We start from the raw sequence: 17,689 nt of genomic DNA on the forward strand, positions 1-17,689 counted from the left end.
TTTCAATCTAAAATCTCAACCCAATCAATTGCCACGTGCTATTTTCCACATCTATTCACATCTCCTAAACTTGATAGAAGCCCCAATCGTATTAAAGGCTTCAATACAAAAGTTGAGAGAAATAAGCATGTTATTGGTTACACTCATACTCATGCTATATTGTACTATGTACAAAGTAAGGTTTATGTGTTTGTTTACAGTCTTTGTATAGGCGCTTTAGTGTTTCCATCTGTCTACATTGTCCCGTCCGTCTCCACCCTAATCCTCTCTCTCCCCATTCTGGATATCTCCATCTTTAGCAATTGCCCCTTCGCGTGTGAAATGTGATCTCAGACCAATCCAACACTGGTAATAATCACGGTCGATGAAGGGAGACTCAAGAGCCCATGGGCATATTCTGGGGATCAAACAAGATTCAAACATGAATGCCAAAGTATCACTAATTCTAGATGGTCCTGCTTCATTTCCACGTGCAATGGTAGCCTGTCAATCCAACATATATTATGGTGTTAAACAAGGACTGATCATTGAACACTTAAGGGTGTTGTCCAACTAAACAAGTGTGAAGCCAGTCCATTAGCTTAGAAAGGAACAGAAAAATAAAAAACCTGTCAACCATATCAGTTAAGTGAACATTTAGCCTTTCGTTTCATAATACTTCGAAGCATTAACCTACTGTAGAAGAAAGGTGGGAACACTTCATGAGAACACAACCAGTCATGAAATGTAATCAACCAAAATATATTGTAATTTTTGTCTGTGCATCAATCAAAAGAATATAAGTATGAACCATCCATAATTTCTCATCCATGGTGGAACTGACATCTCCACTTTATGATTCAAAAAATGGAGTGAGGACAGTATAACAGACTAAGCTATGTGCTCAAAATTGAAACATGGAAAATAAATAGCATCTTTTATGTATTATTGTGTTGCATAAAAAAGGCATACCTCATATGTTTTGGTATCAGGACCATGGGGAGTCATGCAGCTATGAAGGCTTGCACCGCCTGGAAGAAACCCATCAGCTTTCGCCTGCAAAACAATAATACGTATTAACTTTTTTGTGCTGAGTCTAACATACAGATGACCCTCAAACCCTAATTCAGTTCGAAAGAAGTTCAGTAGAGCTCCTTCAAACACTTACAGTGAAATGAGCAAATTTTATATTTAAGATACTTAGTAGTCAACATTTTCATGGTATTACCTCATATCCTCCGTAAATAAGGCCCATAAATTCGCTCATACAATTACGATGGTAGTATGGAGGTCGGAATGTATGTTCGGCAACCAACCATCGCGGAGGGAAAATAACAAAATCAAGTAATGCAACACCAGGTTTATCAGTTGGTGCTGTCAAAACTGCATCATAATTGCACAAGATCAGCCACGATAACTAACAGATTTTTATTAACAATTCAAATTATTATCTTTCAAAGAAAATGTTTGGGAAAAATTAAAAACAAAAAGGAAGTGCCACATTATATATTACCTGTATTGATTGATGGATCACCATGATCAAATAAAACAGTGTTGAAAGGGCAGAATGTAGTCAGATCATACTGCAAGCAAATAACGAATTTTTTTACAAATCAGGTCCCCTGAGTCAAAAGATGATAATTAACAAAACAGAAAGAAAAGGGAGCAACAACACTAAACACATGAGCAAAAAGGCAACAGTAACAATATCACCCACCTTATATGGAGCATAATTGCCATGCCAAGCAACTACATTGAAGGGAGAGAATTCTTGCTTTGCAGTAAAAAGTTCCCCACCAAATTTCTGTATAATAACGTAGCCTGGACGGTAACTATCTTCGAACCATGCTGTGGGAACAAGAAAATCCCTTGGAGCAGCAAGACCATTAGCTCCTACATGTATTCAAAATTACAGTCTCACTGCCTACAGGTAATGAAAACACTCAATATAGTAGCCAAGATCACATGGTTTGAGTTTTATAAACAGTTATTCTACACTTCATACATTTACTGCTGACAACTGGAACAAAAGGAGATGAAGACATAGGGTGTACCTACCTATTGGTCCAAGATCAGGGAGTTGAAAATGGGTGCCGAAAACCTCGGCCACATAGCCACGTGAAGGGCCATCAGGCAGATCAACTGCAAAACGAAATCCTTGAGGTAATACAGCAATTTCACCAGGAGAAATTTGCAATTTTCCGCATTCGGTAGTGATCCAGAGCCCTGCACAACCAGAATAGAGCATAATAAAGAAAGTCTTTGATCATTACACAGCCCAAATTTAGTCTCAGAAAAATGACCATTAACTAAGACCATCAAATCAGTTTTCAAATAGAATTAACACATATTAAACTTCAAAAAAGGAAGAGAAAAAAAAAGAAGCAAATCCTTCAGAAAAAATAATTCATGAACAATAAAATGCACAGAACCACATCAAAGTCTAAGCACCCCAATAGTGAAAGAAATTAATTATGAATTGCAGTTTAACAATTATCATTAACCAATCACTTACTTCCAGTTTGTGGAACTATCAAGAAGTCACCATCAGCATTGCAAAATGCACAATTATCCATCGATTTGTTGGCAGTGTACCTAACATAATCAAACAAAACAAAAACAAAAAGCCTCAGTCTTCCCATCAATGATCAAAAAATGAATATAAAAAATTCCACCTTTACAAGCTTATACACATGTTCTCTACTTGGGTAGCAAAGCAAAGAGTACCAATTACATGTGAATAGCAAAACCATGGCGGAGGAACGAGCTCCCAGCACCACACACAGTGTAAAGCCCTTCAACGAAGTCTGTGGGGGTCTCGGGTATATCAACCGGCTTCCACCGGAGCTGGGTCGGCGTGGTGGAGCTGTTCGAGTCGGTGAACTCGGAGACGAGCTTCCTGTGGCTCGACTCGAGCGGCTTGAAGGGCTCGTGGGTCACTGAAGGCTTGACGCGATAAAGCCATGTCCGGTGGTTGAGCTTGCGAGGGGAAGTGAAGGAGGTGCCGGAGATTTGCTCGGCGTAGAGGCCGTACGGGCAGAGGAGAGGGCTGCTCTGGCCGTGGGGGAGAGCTCCGGGGAGAGCTTCGGAGGAGAAGTGGTTCTGGAAGCCCGACTGGTACTGGAGGTCGGAGAAGGAGGACGAGGATGAATCTGGGCCGTTGGTTTTGATGACCGGTTGCTGATGATCATCCATTGTGGGGTTTGATTTTCAGCTGGCGTTGAGATTTCTTGCAATTATATAAGACAAGAGAAATCTTTGGATTGGGGAAAGAGGAGAAAGCTGGTGATGACGTGACATGCTCATCATCAGTTGGAGAGTCGTATTGGGAAGTGGGAAAGGATTTTTTGGAGAGCTATATTCATGGATCATTGCCAATGTTAGGACAAAATAAAATTAGTTTGTTAGCAGCTGTGGTCCCTGAACTTTGCACCTGCTTGAGCTTAGTCCCTCAGGACTTTCAAAATGGCTTCCACAGTCCCTCAACGCTTAGTCCCTCAGGACTTTCAAAATGGCTTCCACAGTCCCTCAACTCCACATCCGTATGTAACAAAGTGCTTTGACTAACTTCTGTTACTTTTTTCAATCAAAATGAGGGGCACATTAGTACTTTTAAGTATCTAGTCATTTTCTTAAATGAATTTAAATTTAAAAATTAAACAATTTTAAAAAAAAAGAAAAGAAAGTAAACTCAACCTCCAACCTAAAGGATATGGTTGCGTCGTTAAGCTGAAGAAGATGGTGGAGTTTTGATTCTTGACCCGTCTGCTCGTGCTCTTCTTCATGAACCAGCCCAAGCTCAAGCCGTTTGCGCTCACTAGGTTCTTTGAACAAGTCCAAGCTAGTTGACAAAGAGGTTTGAATCCTATTCTTCTTTATTTTATGTTATGACGATTAGTTTAACTTCTTAATTTGCTCTAATTTAATCGTGTCTAGTGTTTAATTGGCTGAGCCTATCTGAGGCAAGATTCATAGTTTCATATGTATGCTTTCCACATGTTTGGTCAAAGCTGTTTAGTAAGTAAGTAGCCTCTAATGTGAATACCATAGCTATTAAAATGCCAAAATGAAATGGAGATCTCCCCACCATGGTGTATAGATTTGAGTTTTCAAAAGTGTTAAAAATGGAGATTTCCAGAACAGATATTTAGAGCATAGGTCTGCTATTTATCTTATTTATTTACTTTATTATGGATGATATCATAGTCATGAATTTATAATGCTTGAATATGGTTTTGTATGATGGTGCTTGTGGAAACAAATATTTAGACAATCAATCATGAGGCGCTACGTGGACGATGGGAATATTTCTTAAGTCAACAATTGTGCTCCATTTAATTGGTCAATCATTTAAACTTAAGATAGGAATAATACCATAAATTAGGGATTTGATCTTCATTAAATTTCTAAGTAATCCAATCTCTCCATTTAAGGGATAGAATAATTCCCTTCTATGTGGGAATTATTCTCTGAAAAACCTCAGAAGGCAAGAGCACTATAAATACATGGCTACACTAAATACATGAGGTAATTCTGAAACCCTACACAAATTCCTCTCTCTCTCTCTCTCTCGCTGCCCACTCTCTCTTTCACACACGACTCCAGCCGCACACTTGGCTCCGGTCACCTGGTTCTCTCGTACCGTAGAGTAAACTCTGACTTTCTCTGTTATTTTCTTATCTTCCTAAAGATTATCTAACTGACTTAGGCATCAGAGGGCCTTTAGCCAACACCCCCCAGGTTTGGTCTATTTACTCCAACCTTTTTCGCAAGAATAGAGGAAGAAGAGAGAGAAGGAAGCTCGAATGGTGAAGAATCTTTTGCAAATATTCTCCCAAGAAAATTTTGTTCAAACAGTGCTATAGATGATATTTTGTGCAAGCTCTAGTTATGAAGCTCTAACATATTTATCTTTGTAATATTTTCTTATATGGTGTGGTGAAATCACCTGTCCAAATTTAACACTCAACAGAATTCGAATGCGAATTGGGACGATTTAAGTGCAATTTAGGGTGGGTTGATGGCTGGAGGTTTCTTCCTAAAAACTTAAAATGATCAATTTGCCCCTTATTTTGAGGGAGAAAAGTAACAGAATTAGTCAGGGACTTTTGTTACAAATAAAAGTGGAGTTGAGGGATTGTGGAAGCTATTTTGAAAGCTGAGGGACTAAAGCTCAAGTAGTTACAAAGTTCAGGGACCATAGCTCTTAAAAAACCAAATAAAAAATAAAGGAAATAACAAAATTAGATTTTCTTTTTTCTTTTATGAAACAGGAGTGGAGGGGCAACTTCTAAATTAGGTTATTTTCAAACCAAAAATGTTTAAAAAAAAATTATTAATCAACTAAGAGATTGTTGGTTAGGTTCTTCTTGGATTTTTTTTTTTTGCATGTTTGGGCTTGTTGAATTTGTTCTCTTTTTGAACTTGGTAGTTTGGTTGTCTTGTCGAAAATTTGATTGTGTGGTTGAAATCAACTTCATTATAAGATTTTTACTTGGAATTAGTAATAATTTTGAAGCAATCCTATCCAAAAAGTTAGGAGCATTTTGTTGCTTCTTTTCAAATATTATATTACTCAGCTATTTTTTCTTTTTATGTTTTAAAAATAAATTACATCGAAAATTCTAGATAGATCTTTTATCCATGCATATCACAAGCTCCCTTACTCTTAAATGATCAAGTTTAGGTTTTTATTGAAATTCATGTTGAAAAAGTATTTTTTGAATAGTAAATATCAATGATTTTACTATTAATTTTTTTAATTATTATTTTGACCACGTTCGGTGGATAAAACTGAATTATACTACTTTTATTAAAATAAACAAGAATCATGATCAGTGTTTGGTGTGCTGTAATTGAACAATAGTTACATATTATGTCTTACAAATCTCATGTATTATGTCTTACAAGTCACACCTAGAAGAGGTGAGACTCATAACAACTTTAATCAAATCCAAGTGAATTAACAAATGAGGCATTTATATAATTTTCTGTTAAAGAAGAGTACCAATATATTTGTTATAAATTATTTAATTATATTTATAAAAAAAAAATATAACTCATTCAAACTAGGTTTGTAAAAAAACTAAACTCTGTAAAAATTAAACAAAGGCAGAAATTAAGCGCCATCATATTCGGTTTGACTATAATCAATATTCCGAATCTGAAAAACCCAAAACCCTGACTTCGGAAAAATACTTGGGAGTTTGGCTCTCTCAATCTGCAGGTGCCCTGCCATGGCCGAACCTTCCTCACCAGAAGCGGAACACGACACTCCAATCAAACCAAGCAAACAAAACAACCGCAAAAGAAAGCTCACAGACGACGAAGAAGCTCATACCGCAATACCTCCACACATTCTAAAGCTTCTAAAACGAATCGTTTTGTCCTTGAGCAAGCCCTCCTACCTCCTCGGCGTCGGCTCCGCGAGGCCGAGAGCCGAGCATCGAACCAGACTCAACAAGCTCTTGCGCAAGCTCGTAAAACAGCACAACTGGGTCGAAGCCAGCGGGGTCCTGAGCGTGTTGTTGAAAAGTGGGCGCAAGGACAGGTCGCCAGTGAACAACAGGTTCAAGTATTGGGTAATGAGTTTAAGCCTTCTGGGTCTCAATTGGAGTTGAAATTGAACAATTTGATTGTTTTGAGGATAACCCTTTAACAATGTGATCTTTATTGTTGGTTTTTGCTAATGGGTTAAAGGTTTTGATGGAGATGCTTGAGCAATTGGGAAGTGAATATTCCAAGGAATATAGGGTTAAGGATGTTTATGAAGTTTGGGAGAGCAGGAATGGCGTTGGGTCAGTTCAGTCCTTTGAGGTATGGTTTATTTTCACTATGCTCTACCTGTCTTATACACTTAATTTCTGAATATGTTTATATGATTATCCATATCCTATTTTGCTTTTGAGCAGTACACATATGCGGTTCAAGTGGAGCGCATTTTGTTGTGGCTTACACAAGGGAAACTTCATGATGCCCATCAGGATGCCCTGGGGTATGTATGATGCTTATATTTGCTCTACTTGGTAGCTTTCTGGATACGGTAGCAACTGATGTGCTATTTAATGCCTTGTCCTGTTGGCTGCTGTTTTGCTTGCCCATGACATATAAGTGTAACATCTTTGGAGAAATCTAGTTTTTTGCTAGTGTGTTTTTATTCTTTTGGGGGTTATCTTATCTGGGATATCATCCATCCATTTGACTTATGCTGCTCCTCTTTCCTTTGGCTAATGTGTCTGTGGGTGTCCAAATTTTAGAAATTGATCCATTGAGTTCTTTCCTTTATGAAAGAATTCCTGATCAGTTAACCGTGACCACTTTGGTAACACCCACTAAAAATAAATCACGTCTCTAGTTTTTTTTTTTATAATCATAAATGTAGAAACTGTTAGATAAATAGGGAGCACTGGCTGTGTACATGTATAATTTGTTTCATGTCCCCACTATGTCATGTTCTGTTTCTAGAATTTTTCTGTCTCGGTGTCCATGTTCTGTCTCTTTGCATTTCACGTGTCTGCATTTCAGATAGTTTGCATGTCCTTGATATTTTCTATAGGGTACAACTTCTCTGCCATTTTTGTTTGCCTGAGGTGAGGATAGACCCTAACTAATGAAGGACAGAATTCACTTGTTGGTTAGTGGAAATGTGTTTCAATCTTCTGTTTGAATGTCAAAATTACCCCTTTTCCTTTTTAGCCATCTCATTTAGACTGCAAATATGGCGTCTTTAAGGAGATATCATTTGCAAGACATCGTCTAAATCATTTATGCTTGCTTTTTTTCCCAGTGTCATGCAATTAAAAGAGTTTGGAAAGGACCCACTTTTAATGATGATTGTGGCATTGACATTCCAGCAATTGTGGTATTCCACTCTCCCAAAAGAGATGCAGTGGACAGAGTCTGACCAATTTTACAGCGCTAGGCAATCAGATGAACTACTTCCGTACTCAGAGGGGCATTATGCAGTTGACACTCACAAGGCTGGTACTGCCTTTCAATGTGGTTCAGACACATCTATCATGAAGGATAAAGTATTATCTAATGATGCTGACAGTGGCTTGCATAGAGAACTCTCTGTGACGGTTGATGAGATGGAGATAGAAAACTCTCAACCGAACTTTGAGACCCAAAATTTCTATCCCGACTCTGCTGAAAATACAGAAAATGAAGCTTCTTTATGTAATGATGGTGGCCAAATGCAGTATGCTCCCATTTTCTCAGCCCTTGGTGAGTCCTGAATTTCCTGCATATTGTCATTGAAGTAATATTCTTTTATATGTTAGGCTTTTAATTATTGTATTTCTTTCTTTGTGTAAGGAAGGACACCCTTTGTTCCCTAGATCATCCATGTGCAGGATGATGAGTTTTTTAAAACAGCACTAGCCATTTTGAGGGGAACCAATAACTGTTATAATGTCATTTCAGATAATTTAAGTTTACTTTTGCATGGTCCAATAAAGTGTATTCAATCTGTAGTGTGCTAGTCTTGACTACAACTAACGGATAAGAAACCGGTTGTAGTAACTTCTCTTTGAAAATCTTAATTTCAACAGAAAGATAACCAGAATGCATTGAGGGGACAACCAACCCAAGTCTATTGTGTGTGTATGACAGTGTCTGTAGTCTCTCCATATTTTCCTAGGTTTTTATTAGCTTCCTAAGTCTGTCGTTATTATTTTATGGACATATATAATTATACTGGATTTATCATCCATTTTTTCAGAGGGCTTGGAGTCACTGTTACTGCCCATACGATTGCCAGACGCTACAGATAATCATGAGGACTTCATGTATTTGTTTAATGACTATTATAACGTTGCAGTGAAGTACTTACGGCTTGCTCTTCACTCCACACCTCCGGTATTGGTGGCCTTGCATCCTTTGATACAGGTGAACATTTGTTTTAGTGAAGAAAGAACATTATCTTAATCTTAGTATGATATTGTATAAATGTAGTTGCCAACTTTATGGTTACCCTGTTAGAATTTATCTAGTAAGGAGGCTTGATGCAGGGCAGCGGCTATAAGCTGCTGTCCAGCGACCCAAACATACCCAAAATACAGAGAATAGAAGGATAAAGCAGTAGAATCGAAGTTGGAACGAAGATAATTGAGTTCTAGGGCAAAATCCCAACAGAAACTCTATAGACTAACGTCTGAAATTATATTCATCAACAAAACTGAATACAAGAGTCTCTTAATAGCCTATTTATACTAGAATATAGAAAACCTAATTGACACAGGAAAGTAAAAACTTAAACAGGAAATTAAACCAAATCCTAGTAAGAATAGGAAAACAAAAGAAGTAACTAATAATTTAAAGTAAATAGAACCCTAGCCCAATTGACTGACGGGCCTAAGTAATCTTAGAGAGCTTCGTAGATGCTCCTGCATCAAGGCTTCTCTTAGAAAATATATCAAAAACAAGAGGAATTAAAAGAGCATTCACCACTACACCACCTGATATAGTTATAGCTTATGGTACCCCACCAGAACTCAAGTACTCTCTTCTTAGGCCTTTTCTTTTTGTGGCAGCTGTTGCTGATTGGAGGTCAAGTTAAAGAGGCCCTAAATGAGCTTGACTACTGTTGTAACTCAAACACAGCTCTGCATATTCGGTACTGATTCCTTTGCCAAATTTGTTCTTATGTCTGATTGTGAGAGTGAATTCAATAGAGAAGTTAGAAAACACAATACATGAATGAAAATTAATAATAGTCTGCTTAGGAAAGAGAATGTTACTAGATCGATCCAAAAAATTATGGGGTAAAAGGTAAATGGTAGTTTCTTCATGCTTTTAAGGGAATGAAATTTTATAGGATGATCATTCCTGCTTTGTGTTTTGGGGGGAATGTGCATTCTATTCCAAGGTCCATTCCAATAAACCGAATACTTGCTTAACTTTGGTAGTTATGCTTGTGAGATAGAAATTTTGCTACTTTAGTTAATTAATGCTTACCTATCAAGTGGTAATAAAGCTGTAATGCATACGTGTTTGGCAGATTAAGGGCTAGTCTTCTGGAGCAATTTGATCGTTACAACAGCGCTCTGCTTTCTACTTGTTTTGAGGATATCTTAAAGAATGATCCAACCTGTTGTGATTCATTGGCAAAGCTTGTTCTCCTGCATCAAAGTGGTACACGATTTTTCGCAATTCGATCCTATACATAATCTATGAGAGTAAATCCATCATTCTTGCAAACAGACAGATAGTTAACACTACATACTGAGAATTTCGCCTTCACGTGGTTACAATAGATATTTCTCGTTCATGTGATTACTAAAGATATGAGTAGTGATCTTATAAATTCTTTGGCTCTCTTTAATCTCAGTTAATGGAGCATTGACCAATTTCTATCTTCTAAACCTTCTGAAAGTGCCTGTTTAGCAATGCCTTGTTTAAGTTTACAAACCCCTAGTCTCTATGTGTTCGGAAATTTTGTTATCTTACTTTAAGAAATGTCATGACCCTATAGCCTTTGAATTTCTGCTTTCTACTTGTGAAATATATATATATATATATATATATATATTTTTTTTTTTATTTTTTATTTTTTTTTTGGTGTGTAGAAAATATATAAGTTTTTATTGTGGTTTCAATTGATAAAATCCTTTTTGAGAACCAAATTCTAGGAAATGAAACCAAGTTTTCTAATCTGATGTGTATGACCTGAATTCCCAATGTACTAACTTCTCCATTATTGATATAATGAATGTTTCCTTGGTTGTCAGATTAAGTTTTGGTTTCTAATCATTCTTATGAGGTTTTTGTTCTTTCCAAGTTTTCAAGGTTGTAAAATCTCAGATGGAAGTGCAAAATTGGTATTTTGGTCACGGGCAGTAAACTTGGTTCTGTTTCCTAAATTCCTCGGAATCTTTTGTCTCTCTATCTCTTTGGTTTTTGGGCTATATGATTTTAATAACTTGGGCATTACACATCCCCTTCCTTTGAATATAGTCCTTTTGTTTTGTTTTGTTTTTATTTTTATTTTTAAAGTTACTAATCTCTAACTTCGTGATTAATTTCATTTTGAAACTTGCACAAACTACAATTTATGAGGAGAAACTATTAATGAAAATATTAGATTTTCAGAAATAAAATAGATGTAAAAGCAGTTATAGTTTGGAAATTCTTTTAGCTAACAGGAATTTAAACTGCAAGTTTTAATTTTTCAAGCTATAAATTCTCTCTTGTTGCTCTCTTCTGATGTTTTGCAGAAGAATATAGTTCTGAGTCCCTACTGGAAATGATAGCTTTGCATTTAGATGCCACCTATGCAGACTACAACACATGGAGAGAGTTTGCTTTATGTTTCTTAAAGCTTTCTCAGTATGAAGAGGACCGAATGTCTGTGTGTCTGAATGGAAATGAAAAAGGACATAAAGACCGCTACTCCGTTTGTTTCAACAAGACCCCCAAATTGTTTATAGAGGGGAAATCTGGGGAGAGTTGGAGACTTCGCTGCAGATGGTGGTGTACACGTCATTTCAGCCATAACATACTGGCCTCAGAGATTGCAGCAGGTATCTATTTTTAATTCAATCGAGAAGCTGTCCCAGTTTCTCTACTTGTGCCATGATTTCATTTCTAAACTTGTTTGAGTTAGTAGTTTTTTTCCCCTAAATAGAAGGGTGATTTTGAAGGTTGTGGATTGAAACCTTAAACCTTACACTCTGCCCTTACTCTTCACTGGGGTGGTGGCTGGGTGATTGGATCTTGTTAATGTGCCATTTAAGGATTTAGTGTTAAATTAGAGTATACATAAGCAAAATCTGGACTTGGTTAATGTATAATTCAGACCCTGATGGACTCGTGCTTGACTTTATCTCTAGGAGCTGCATCCATCTAAATAGTCTTCTAGTTTTATTGAGTGTGTACAATTATCTCACCTAGAAGAATACAACCTTTAGCAAGAATTCTTTATTTATTTATTTATTATTATGTTAACTTCTTTGTGCAAAGGATTCTAATTATTAAAATTCCATTGAGAATACGTAGACGATGAATATCTTCAGATTTGAATGGCAGAGTTTTTATTTATATTTTTCTATTGCATTGGTTTAGCCAGAATAGCTGAAAAATATAAATCTTCTTTTTACACTTATTTTTTAAACAGGTGATTTGCAGCTCTTAGCTTACAAAGCAGCATGTGTGGTGCATATATATGGGCCAGAGTTTGATTACTTTGTGGATGCTTATGCCTGCTTAGGGAAAGAAAATGAGAGGGACTTGCTCATGTTTTTGCAGACACACGTTCAAAATTCGGTTCGAATCTATTCAAACTTTAAACAAAGAACTAGATGAGTTTGTCCAATCAAATTTTGATCATATTGTTAAACAATTTTTTCTTTGTTTCCCTGCATTTCAAGCAATCAAAATTGGGTTCCGAAACATAATGTTCTAATATCTTCTGTAGGACTAGGACAATATATATTTTTAGCTTAATATCACAAAACGTCCCTAAGATTTACGAAACTATCAAATTGCATCCGTAATATTTTTTTGTGTCACTCGTAGTCCTCAAGGTTATTATGTGCGATCACAAATGATCATTGCCGTTAGGTTCCATAAAAAACTCCTTTAATTTGTTGATATGAGTCATGACAGATATATATCACAAAACATTCTTAAGGTTAACGCACCTATCACAAATGGTTCTTACGAAATTTTTTAATTTAAAATTTTGGTTTTCTTTTTTAAATTATTTATAAATGAAAAAATCATTTATAGAAGGATTTTAATCTTGAGGACCATTTATGAACTCTAAACTCTTAGTTTTTTAATTTTATGAATTTTAAATTATTTGTTTAAAACTCCATTAGTTTGTTGATGTGGCGTATATATGGAGTCCACATCTACAATAATATAGTGTCACATGTATTTAAAATATAATATATATCTTTAAATAATTTAAAATTCATATAAAAAAAATTAAAAAAAACCAAAAATTTATGAATTTTAAATTTAAAAATTAAAAAAATTGCCAGGGATCATTTGTGATAGGTGCGTGAACCTTAGGGATGTTTTGTGATATATATATATATATATGCCACGTCAGCAAACTAATAGAGTTTTTTACGGAACCTAACGACATGGACTGTTTGTGATCACACATACTAACCTTGAGGACCACGAATGACACAAAAAAAACATTAAGGATGCAATCTGATAGTTTCGTAAACCTTAGGAATGTTTTGTGGTAATAAGCCTTTTTTTTTTTTCTTGCTTTATATTCTTGAAAACATTTTGTGCATACAAATAGTAAATCAAGAGGGGTGGTTGAGATGAGACAACTCCTATGAATATAGAGGGTACGTTGTTTCTCGGTGATGATAGGGAATGTACAATGCGTAATCCAATATTTGTAAAATCATATGATTCAGACTGGATAGGAGCTAGTGAATCTCATACTCGTTCATTCTCTCCAATGTGGTGATGATAGTTGTGGGTAAGAAGGCAGACTTGGGTCACAAGCTAGAAAGCACTTGAGTTTGGAGATGATGGTCCTGCAGCCTCCTGACCTAATGGACAAAACATCAATATCTGATGCAGTGTTAATGTGCCATACATGCATGGATGCACTTTTTTATTATTTGTTATTTCATTTTTTGCTTGGAAAATTAGTTAATGTAGTGGTTTTGAGACGACTTTGAATTCCTAAAACTCATCTACACTATTCCTTTTTAATTTTTTAAAATAGAAGTGGTAGTTTAAATTATTCTAAATTAATTTAATTTAATGAGAAAGGGATTTAAACTTGGGTGTAAGGGGCACAGGCTCATTGCCCTCACCAACTGGCCATCCTACGCTATTCTTAAAGGAGGGGCTCATGGCGATTAGACATTCTTAATGAACATTAATTGTGGTGATGGACTTGTGGTTTGTTTTATTTCATCTCATCAACAAGCTCCATCCATCCATCTAAATCTAATTGAAGTTATGAAGGCATTGGTTATCTTGGTTTACCTACATTTCAAGCAATCAAAACCGAGTTGATGCTGAAAATGCATGTGCAATATTATATCTCCTGTTGGACCGGGATGAGATTTCTTTTTGTGCTTTATATTCATGGGAAAATGTGTGCATATGGACTCTCCTAGTTTTGCCAGAAAAGCTTATAAATTACAATTTGCATGCAATATTTCTCACTTTGGTCTTCCTCACAATCAGTAGACATCGTCCAAATGGAGCTAAGTCTATGATGCTAAGTTGACAGTTAGACTCCTCATTATATGGGAAAAACTTGTTGCATAGGCTCCAAATGGCTTCGTTTACAATATCTATACAAATGGGGGGAGAGAGAGAGAGAGAGAGAGAGAGAGAGAGAGAGAGAGAGAGAGAGATTCTTCTAAGGATGAACTAAACCAAATTGTCCTTCAGACTCTTCACTAATAAAAGTTCTTCAAAACTCCACTTCATAGTAAAAAAAACCCAAGCGCCATTATGAAGAAGAAGAAAAAAAATACTCTGACTCAACCGTTATTGCACTATGTATTAAAATAGATAACAGGAAAAGCGTTTCCTACTAGCTCTCACATACTATAAGCTTAATTATATGTCGTCAGATTGTGAACTTTTGTCGTATTTTAATCAGTTTACGAATGTGAACCACATATTCGGCTAACACGTAATCTAATTAGTTGTCCAAACATACACACTGAACACAATTAACCTAGACTGTATGACAAAAGAACATTTCTGCTCTTCCTAATTAACATAACATAATCGAGTGAGAAATTTGTTATTTTTTTTTACAAGAATATTGACATAAAGGGTGGTGATTTTCTCACTCCCCTTTTATCCACTTACACTCCCTTTTATTTTTTTAATATTTTTTACTATAAGATAAAATGGAATATAAGTGAACAAAAGAGGAGTGAGAATATACAATTAAAAAAAAATAGAGTGTAAGTAGATAAAAAGGAAGTGGGAAAATCAGTATTCTAAAAAAATAAATAATTTTGACTGTGCAAGCCCAGCAGTAAAAAAAAAAATTGACTGGGCCTCAAAAATTTGAGAGCCCACTAGCACAATCTGATAATTCTGTCTCTGATATCTCTTTATCGCCACCAACAGAAGAAGCTCATAAAGTCGCTGTCTTTCCCTTTTTCACACGCTCCCTCACAAATCCTCCTTCATTCCATGTCTCCGAGTCCGAGTCGCTCTTCCAATTGATATAAATCGGCGACCCATTTCGGATCCGACCCGGCAATCAGACCGAACCCGCGAGTCGAATTTGGAGCGGAGAGGGAGGAGGCATGGCCTACAGAGCAGATGACGACTACGACTACCTGTTCAAGGTGGTGCTCATAGGCGACTCTGGTGTTGGAAAATCCAACCTTTTGTCCAGGTTCACGCGCAACGAGTTCAGCCTCGAGTCTAAGTCTACCATCGGCGTCGAGTTCGCCACTCGGAGCATCCACGTTGATGAGAAGATCGTCAAGGCCCAGATTTGGGACACCGCCGGCCAAGAAAGGTATAAACTTGCACCCTTTTTCCCATTTCAATGATTTCAGTCAATTTTTCTGTTTATTGGTTTTCGTATAGGATTTGGGTAAATTGGTTTTGCCCGTTTGGGTGCTGAGAAAATGTGGGGAAAGGGAAGGAAATGTTTATAGGTCCTGGTCGTTTAATGAATCGAGATCTATTGATAGAATTGGGTTTTTTAATTGTTGGGATGCTGAGGAAAATCTGATATTGATGTAAGAACACTGCTTTACTTTTTGGCTTGAGTAATATAACTTGCCATATTAAGAAAATGTGCATTATGGGGTTATGGCAATACATTGGTTATTGGAAGCCAACCATCTGTTTGACTTTATTTGCTTAGTAGTTGGATGCAATTTCTCTTTCTGGAGGTATATATAATCTCAAAGCATTAGGCTTGAACATAGTACTCTTTAGTTCTGCTTGGTTCATAGCAGACGGATCAACTGTTGAACCCTGTAAGTAGGTTATTGGGTGCGCCTAATTTGTCTCGTATGCCCACCAAGTGTGATCCAACAAGAGATTCTGTTGTCCCTCTATGTTCTGAACAGTTTTTTTTTTTTTTTTTTTTGAAATAGTATCGGTACTGAGTATGTATCGGTTTCCTTCTATGAAGGAGATACAATCTTACTATGTGTTTCAGAACCTATTTGGTAGCAGGCTAGCAGTACCTGAGAGATAATTAGTTGCCGGGGAAAAAAAAAAATTTTGTTTATTTCATGTTGGTCTTGGTTGTGATGATGATTGTTTGAATTTGAAGTTGGAATAATTACTCATTTTTTTCCTGTCAAAGGTACCGTGCAATTACAAGTGCATACTACCGAGGAGCTGTTGGTGCTTTGCTTGTCTATGACGTCACCCGGCATGTTACGTTTGAGAATGTTGAAAGATGGTTAAAGGAGCTACGGGATCATACAGACTCCAATATCGTGATAATGCTCGTGGGTAACAAGGCTGACCTGCGTCACCTGCGTGCTGTTTCTGTTGAGGATGCTAAGGCCTTCGCTGAGAGAGAAAACACCTTCTTTATGGAGACATCAGCACTCGAGTCTATGAACGTTGAAAATGCATTCACTGAGGTCCTAACACAAATATACCATGTAGTTAGCCGGAAAGCACTTGAGGTTGGGGATGATCCTGCAGCACTACCTAAGGGACAAACCATAAATGTCGGAAACAAGGATGATGTTTCAGCTGTTAAGAAAGCTGGTTGCTGTTCTGCCTAATCACCAGGGCGACAGGTCAAAGCTTAAATATGTCGTCTTCTGATTTTGCTGCCCCTAAAGTATCGGGATTTCTACCTGGCTACTCATGGAATTTCTCATGAACTTTTTACTGTATGGTCATGTCTTCCAGTGCTTGAGTTTTTCTGGGGTTGGCTTATAGTTTTGGATTCAAAAGAAATCTCACAGCTTCCATCTTATGTCAATTTCTTGATTATTTACCCCTTCTCTTCCCTCTCGTAAAATTTCTTTGTTTCCATATCTTTTGTTGTACTTGGTTGCTCTAGTTTAGGAAGAATTTTCTGGATAATTTTGTTTTTGTATCTGATTGATGATTAGTTAAATCTTAAATGTATGATGAATTAGCTTCTTCCCTTTTATGGCTCGAATAAATTGCTGGTCGTGTACCGGAGAAAATTTGAAGGGCATATTTCACAAGAACGACAGATATAACTCCCAAAAACAAATCGTTTGCACCATTTCTATCTCCTAAAACCAACCAATGAAAAAGAGAAGAAATTCATAAATAAATAAAAAATATGATCCTTCACTCGTATATCAGACTCACATTACTCCCATCCTATTGAGCAAAAAGAAACATTACTTGATGAAAAGAGGTTACTCTGAAAGTCACTTCTTGGCTTTTTGTTTCTGTTTCTATCTTCTGCAACAAAGTACCGTGCAGTTTAATGTAGATTCTCAGATTTACAGGTTATAAGCTATCTACAAGAAGTCATAGTCTGATTGATGGCGGGCTAAGATTGTCTAATTTACGAAAGAAACTTAATCATCCCCGGGTGCATATCCCTTATCTCCCTATAGCGGTCATCATGACCCCCTCTGTCCCTAGAGGGAGTGCTATCAGGAGGGGTTATGATGAGTGCTATAGAGAGTACACCCCCGTGTAAAATCCTGAGCCTGCAGTTAATAGGCACCCAAAACCATGTCAAAAGAATCAGACTAGGCAAAACGATCCAAAATAATACGGACCTGAAAAAGAA

At 36.7% G+C, this 17,689-nt stretch overlaps 3 protein-coding genes across 4 annotated transcripts; 2 read left to right on the plus strand and 1 right to left on the minus strand.

Moving 5' to 3' along the window:
• Nucleotides 1–3,369, minus strand: LOC117624844 (homogentisate 1,2-dioxygenase). Of its 2 annotated transcripts, none has more exons than XM_034356322.1 (8): nt 2,714–3,369; nt 2,495–2,574; nt 2,038–2,205; nt 1,697–1,872; nt 1,493–1,562; nt 1,208–1,362; nt 952–1,035; nt 1–483 (listed from the first exon to the last, which is right to left on the minus strand). In XM_034356322.1, exons 1-8 carry the CDS (start codon nt 3,172–3,174, stop codon nt 259–261), a joined length of 1,419 nt encoding a protein of 472 aa, XP_034212213.1. In that variant the 5' UTR covers nt 3,175–3,369; the 3' UTR covers nt 1–258. The 2 variants fall into 2 exon arrangements, with proteins under 2 accessions (XP_034212213.1, XP_034212214.1); XM_034356323.1 differs by lacking the exon at nt 1–483 and adding an exon at nt 490–675.
• Nucleotides 3,370–6,077: 2,708 nt separating this feature from the next.
• On the plus strand, nt 6,078–12,340 carry LOC117623744. Its single transcript, XM_034354702.1, has 9 exons — nt 6,078–6,560; nt 6,679–6,795; nt 6,891–6,973; nt 7,766–8,205; nt 8,702–8,868; nt 9,513–9,595; nt 9,980–10,113; nt 11,196–11,501; nt 12,095–12,340. The coding sequence occupies exons 1-9, from the start codon at nt 6,216–6,218 to the stop codon at nt 12,280–12,282; spliced, it is 1,863 nt and encodes a 620-aa protein (XP_034210593.1). The 5' UTR covers nt 6,078–6,215; the 3' UTR covers nt 12,283–12,340.
• A 2,672-nt stretch (nt 12,341–15,012) lies between these two features.
• LOC117624483 (ras-related protein RABA1f) lies at nt 15,013–17,062 on the plus strand. Its single transcript, XM_034355769.1, has 2 exons — nt 15,013–15,454; nt 16,259–17,062. The coding sequence occupies exons 1-2, from the start codon at nt 15,237–15,239 to the stop codon at nt 16,689–16,691; spliced, it is 651 nt and encodes a 216-aa protein (XP_034211660.1). The 5' UTR covers nt 15,013–15,236; the 3' UTR covers nt 16,692–17,062.
• Nucleotides 17,063–17,689: the final 627 nt, after the last annotated feature.

Source organism: Prunus dulcis, chromosome 4, assembly GCF_902201215.1.
Source record: "Prunus dulcis chromosome 4, ALMONDv2, whole genome shotgun sequence".
Classification (NCBI taxonomy): Eukaryota; Viridiplantae; Streptophyta; class Magnoliopsida; order Rosales; family Rosaceae; genus Prunus; species Prunus dulcis.

Excerpts from the sequence above, each read along its gene's own strand:
- LOC117624844 (XM_034356322.1), bottom strand. The coding sequence starts at position 3,174 with ATGGATGATCATCAGCAACCGGTCATCAAAACCAACGGCCCAGATTCA. Across the intron at positions 2,575-2,713 it reads CATGGTTTTGCTATTCACAT|GTACACTGCCAACAAATCGA; the intron begins GTAATTGGTACT and ends TGATTATGTTAG. Across the intron at positions 484-951 it reads CTGATACCAAAACATATGAG|GCTACCATTGCACGTGGAAA; the intron begins GTATGCCTTTTT and ends TTGGATTGACAG.
- LOC117623744 (XM_034354702.1), top strand. The coding sequence starts at position 6,216 with ATGGCCGAACCTTCCTCACCAGAAGCGGAACACGACACTCCAATCAAA. Across the intron at positions 6,974-7,765 it reads GCCCATCAGGATGCCCTGGG|TGTCATGCAATTAAAAGAGT; the intron begins GTATGTATGATG and ends TTTTTTTCCCAG. Across the intron at positions 10,114-11,195 it reads TGTTCTCCTGCATCAAAGTG|AAGAATATAGTTCTGAGTCC; the intron begins GTACACGATTTT and ends GATGTTTTGCAG.
- LOC117624483 (XM_034355769.1), top strand. The coding sequence starts at position 15,237 with ATGGCCTACAGAGCAGATGACGACTACGACTACCTGTTCAAGGTGGTG. Across the intron at positions 15,455-16,258 it reads GACACCGCCGGCCAAGAAAG|GTACCGTGCAATTACAAGTG; the intron begins GTATAAACTTGC and ends TTCCTGTCAAAG.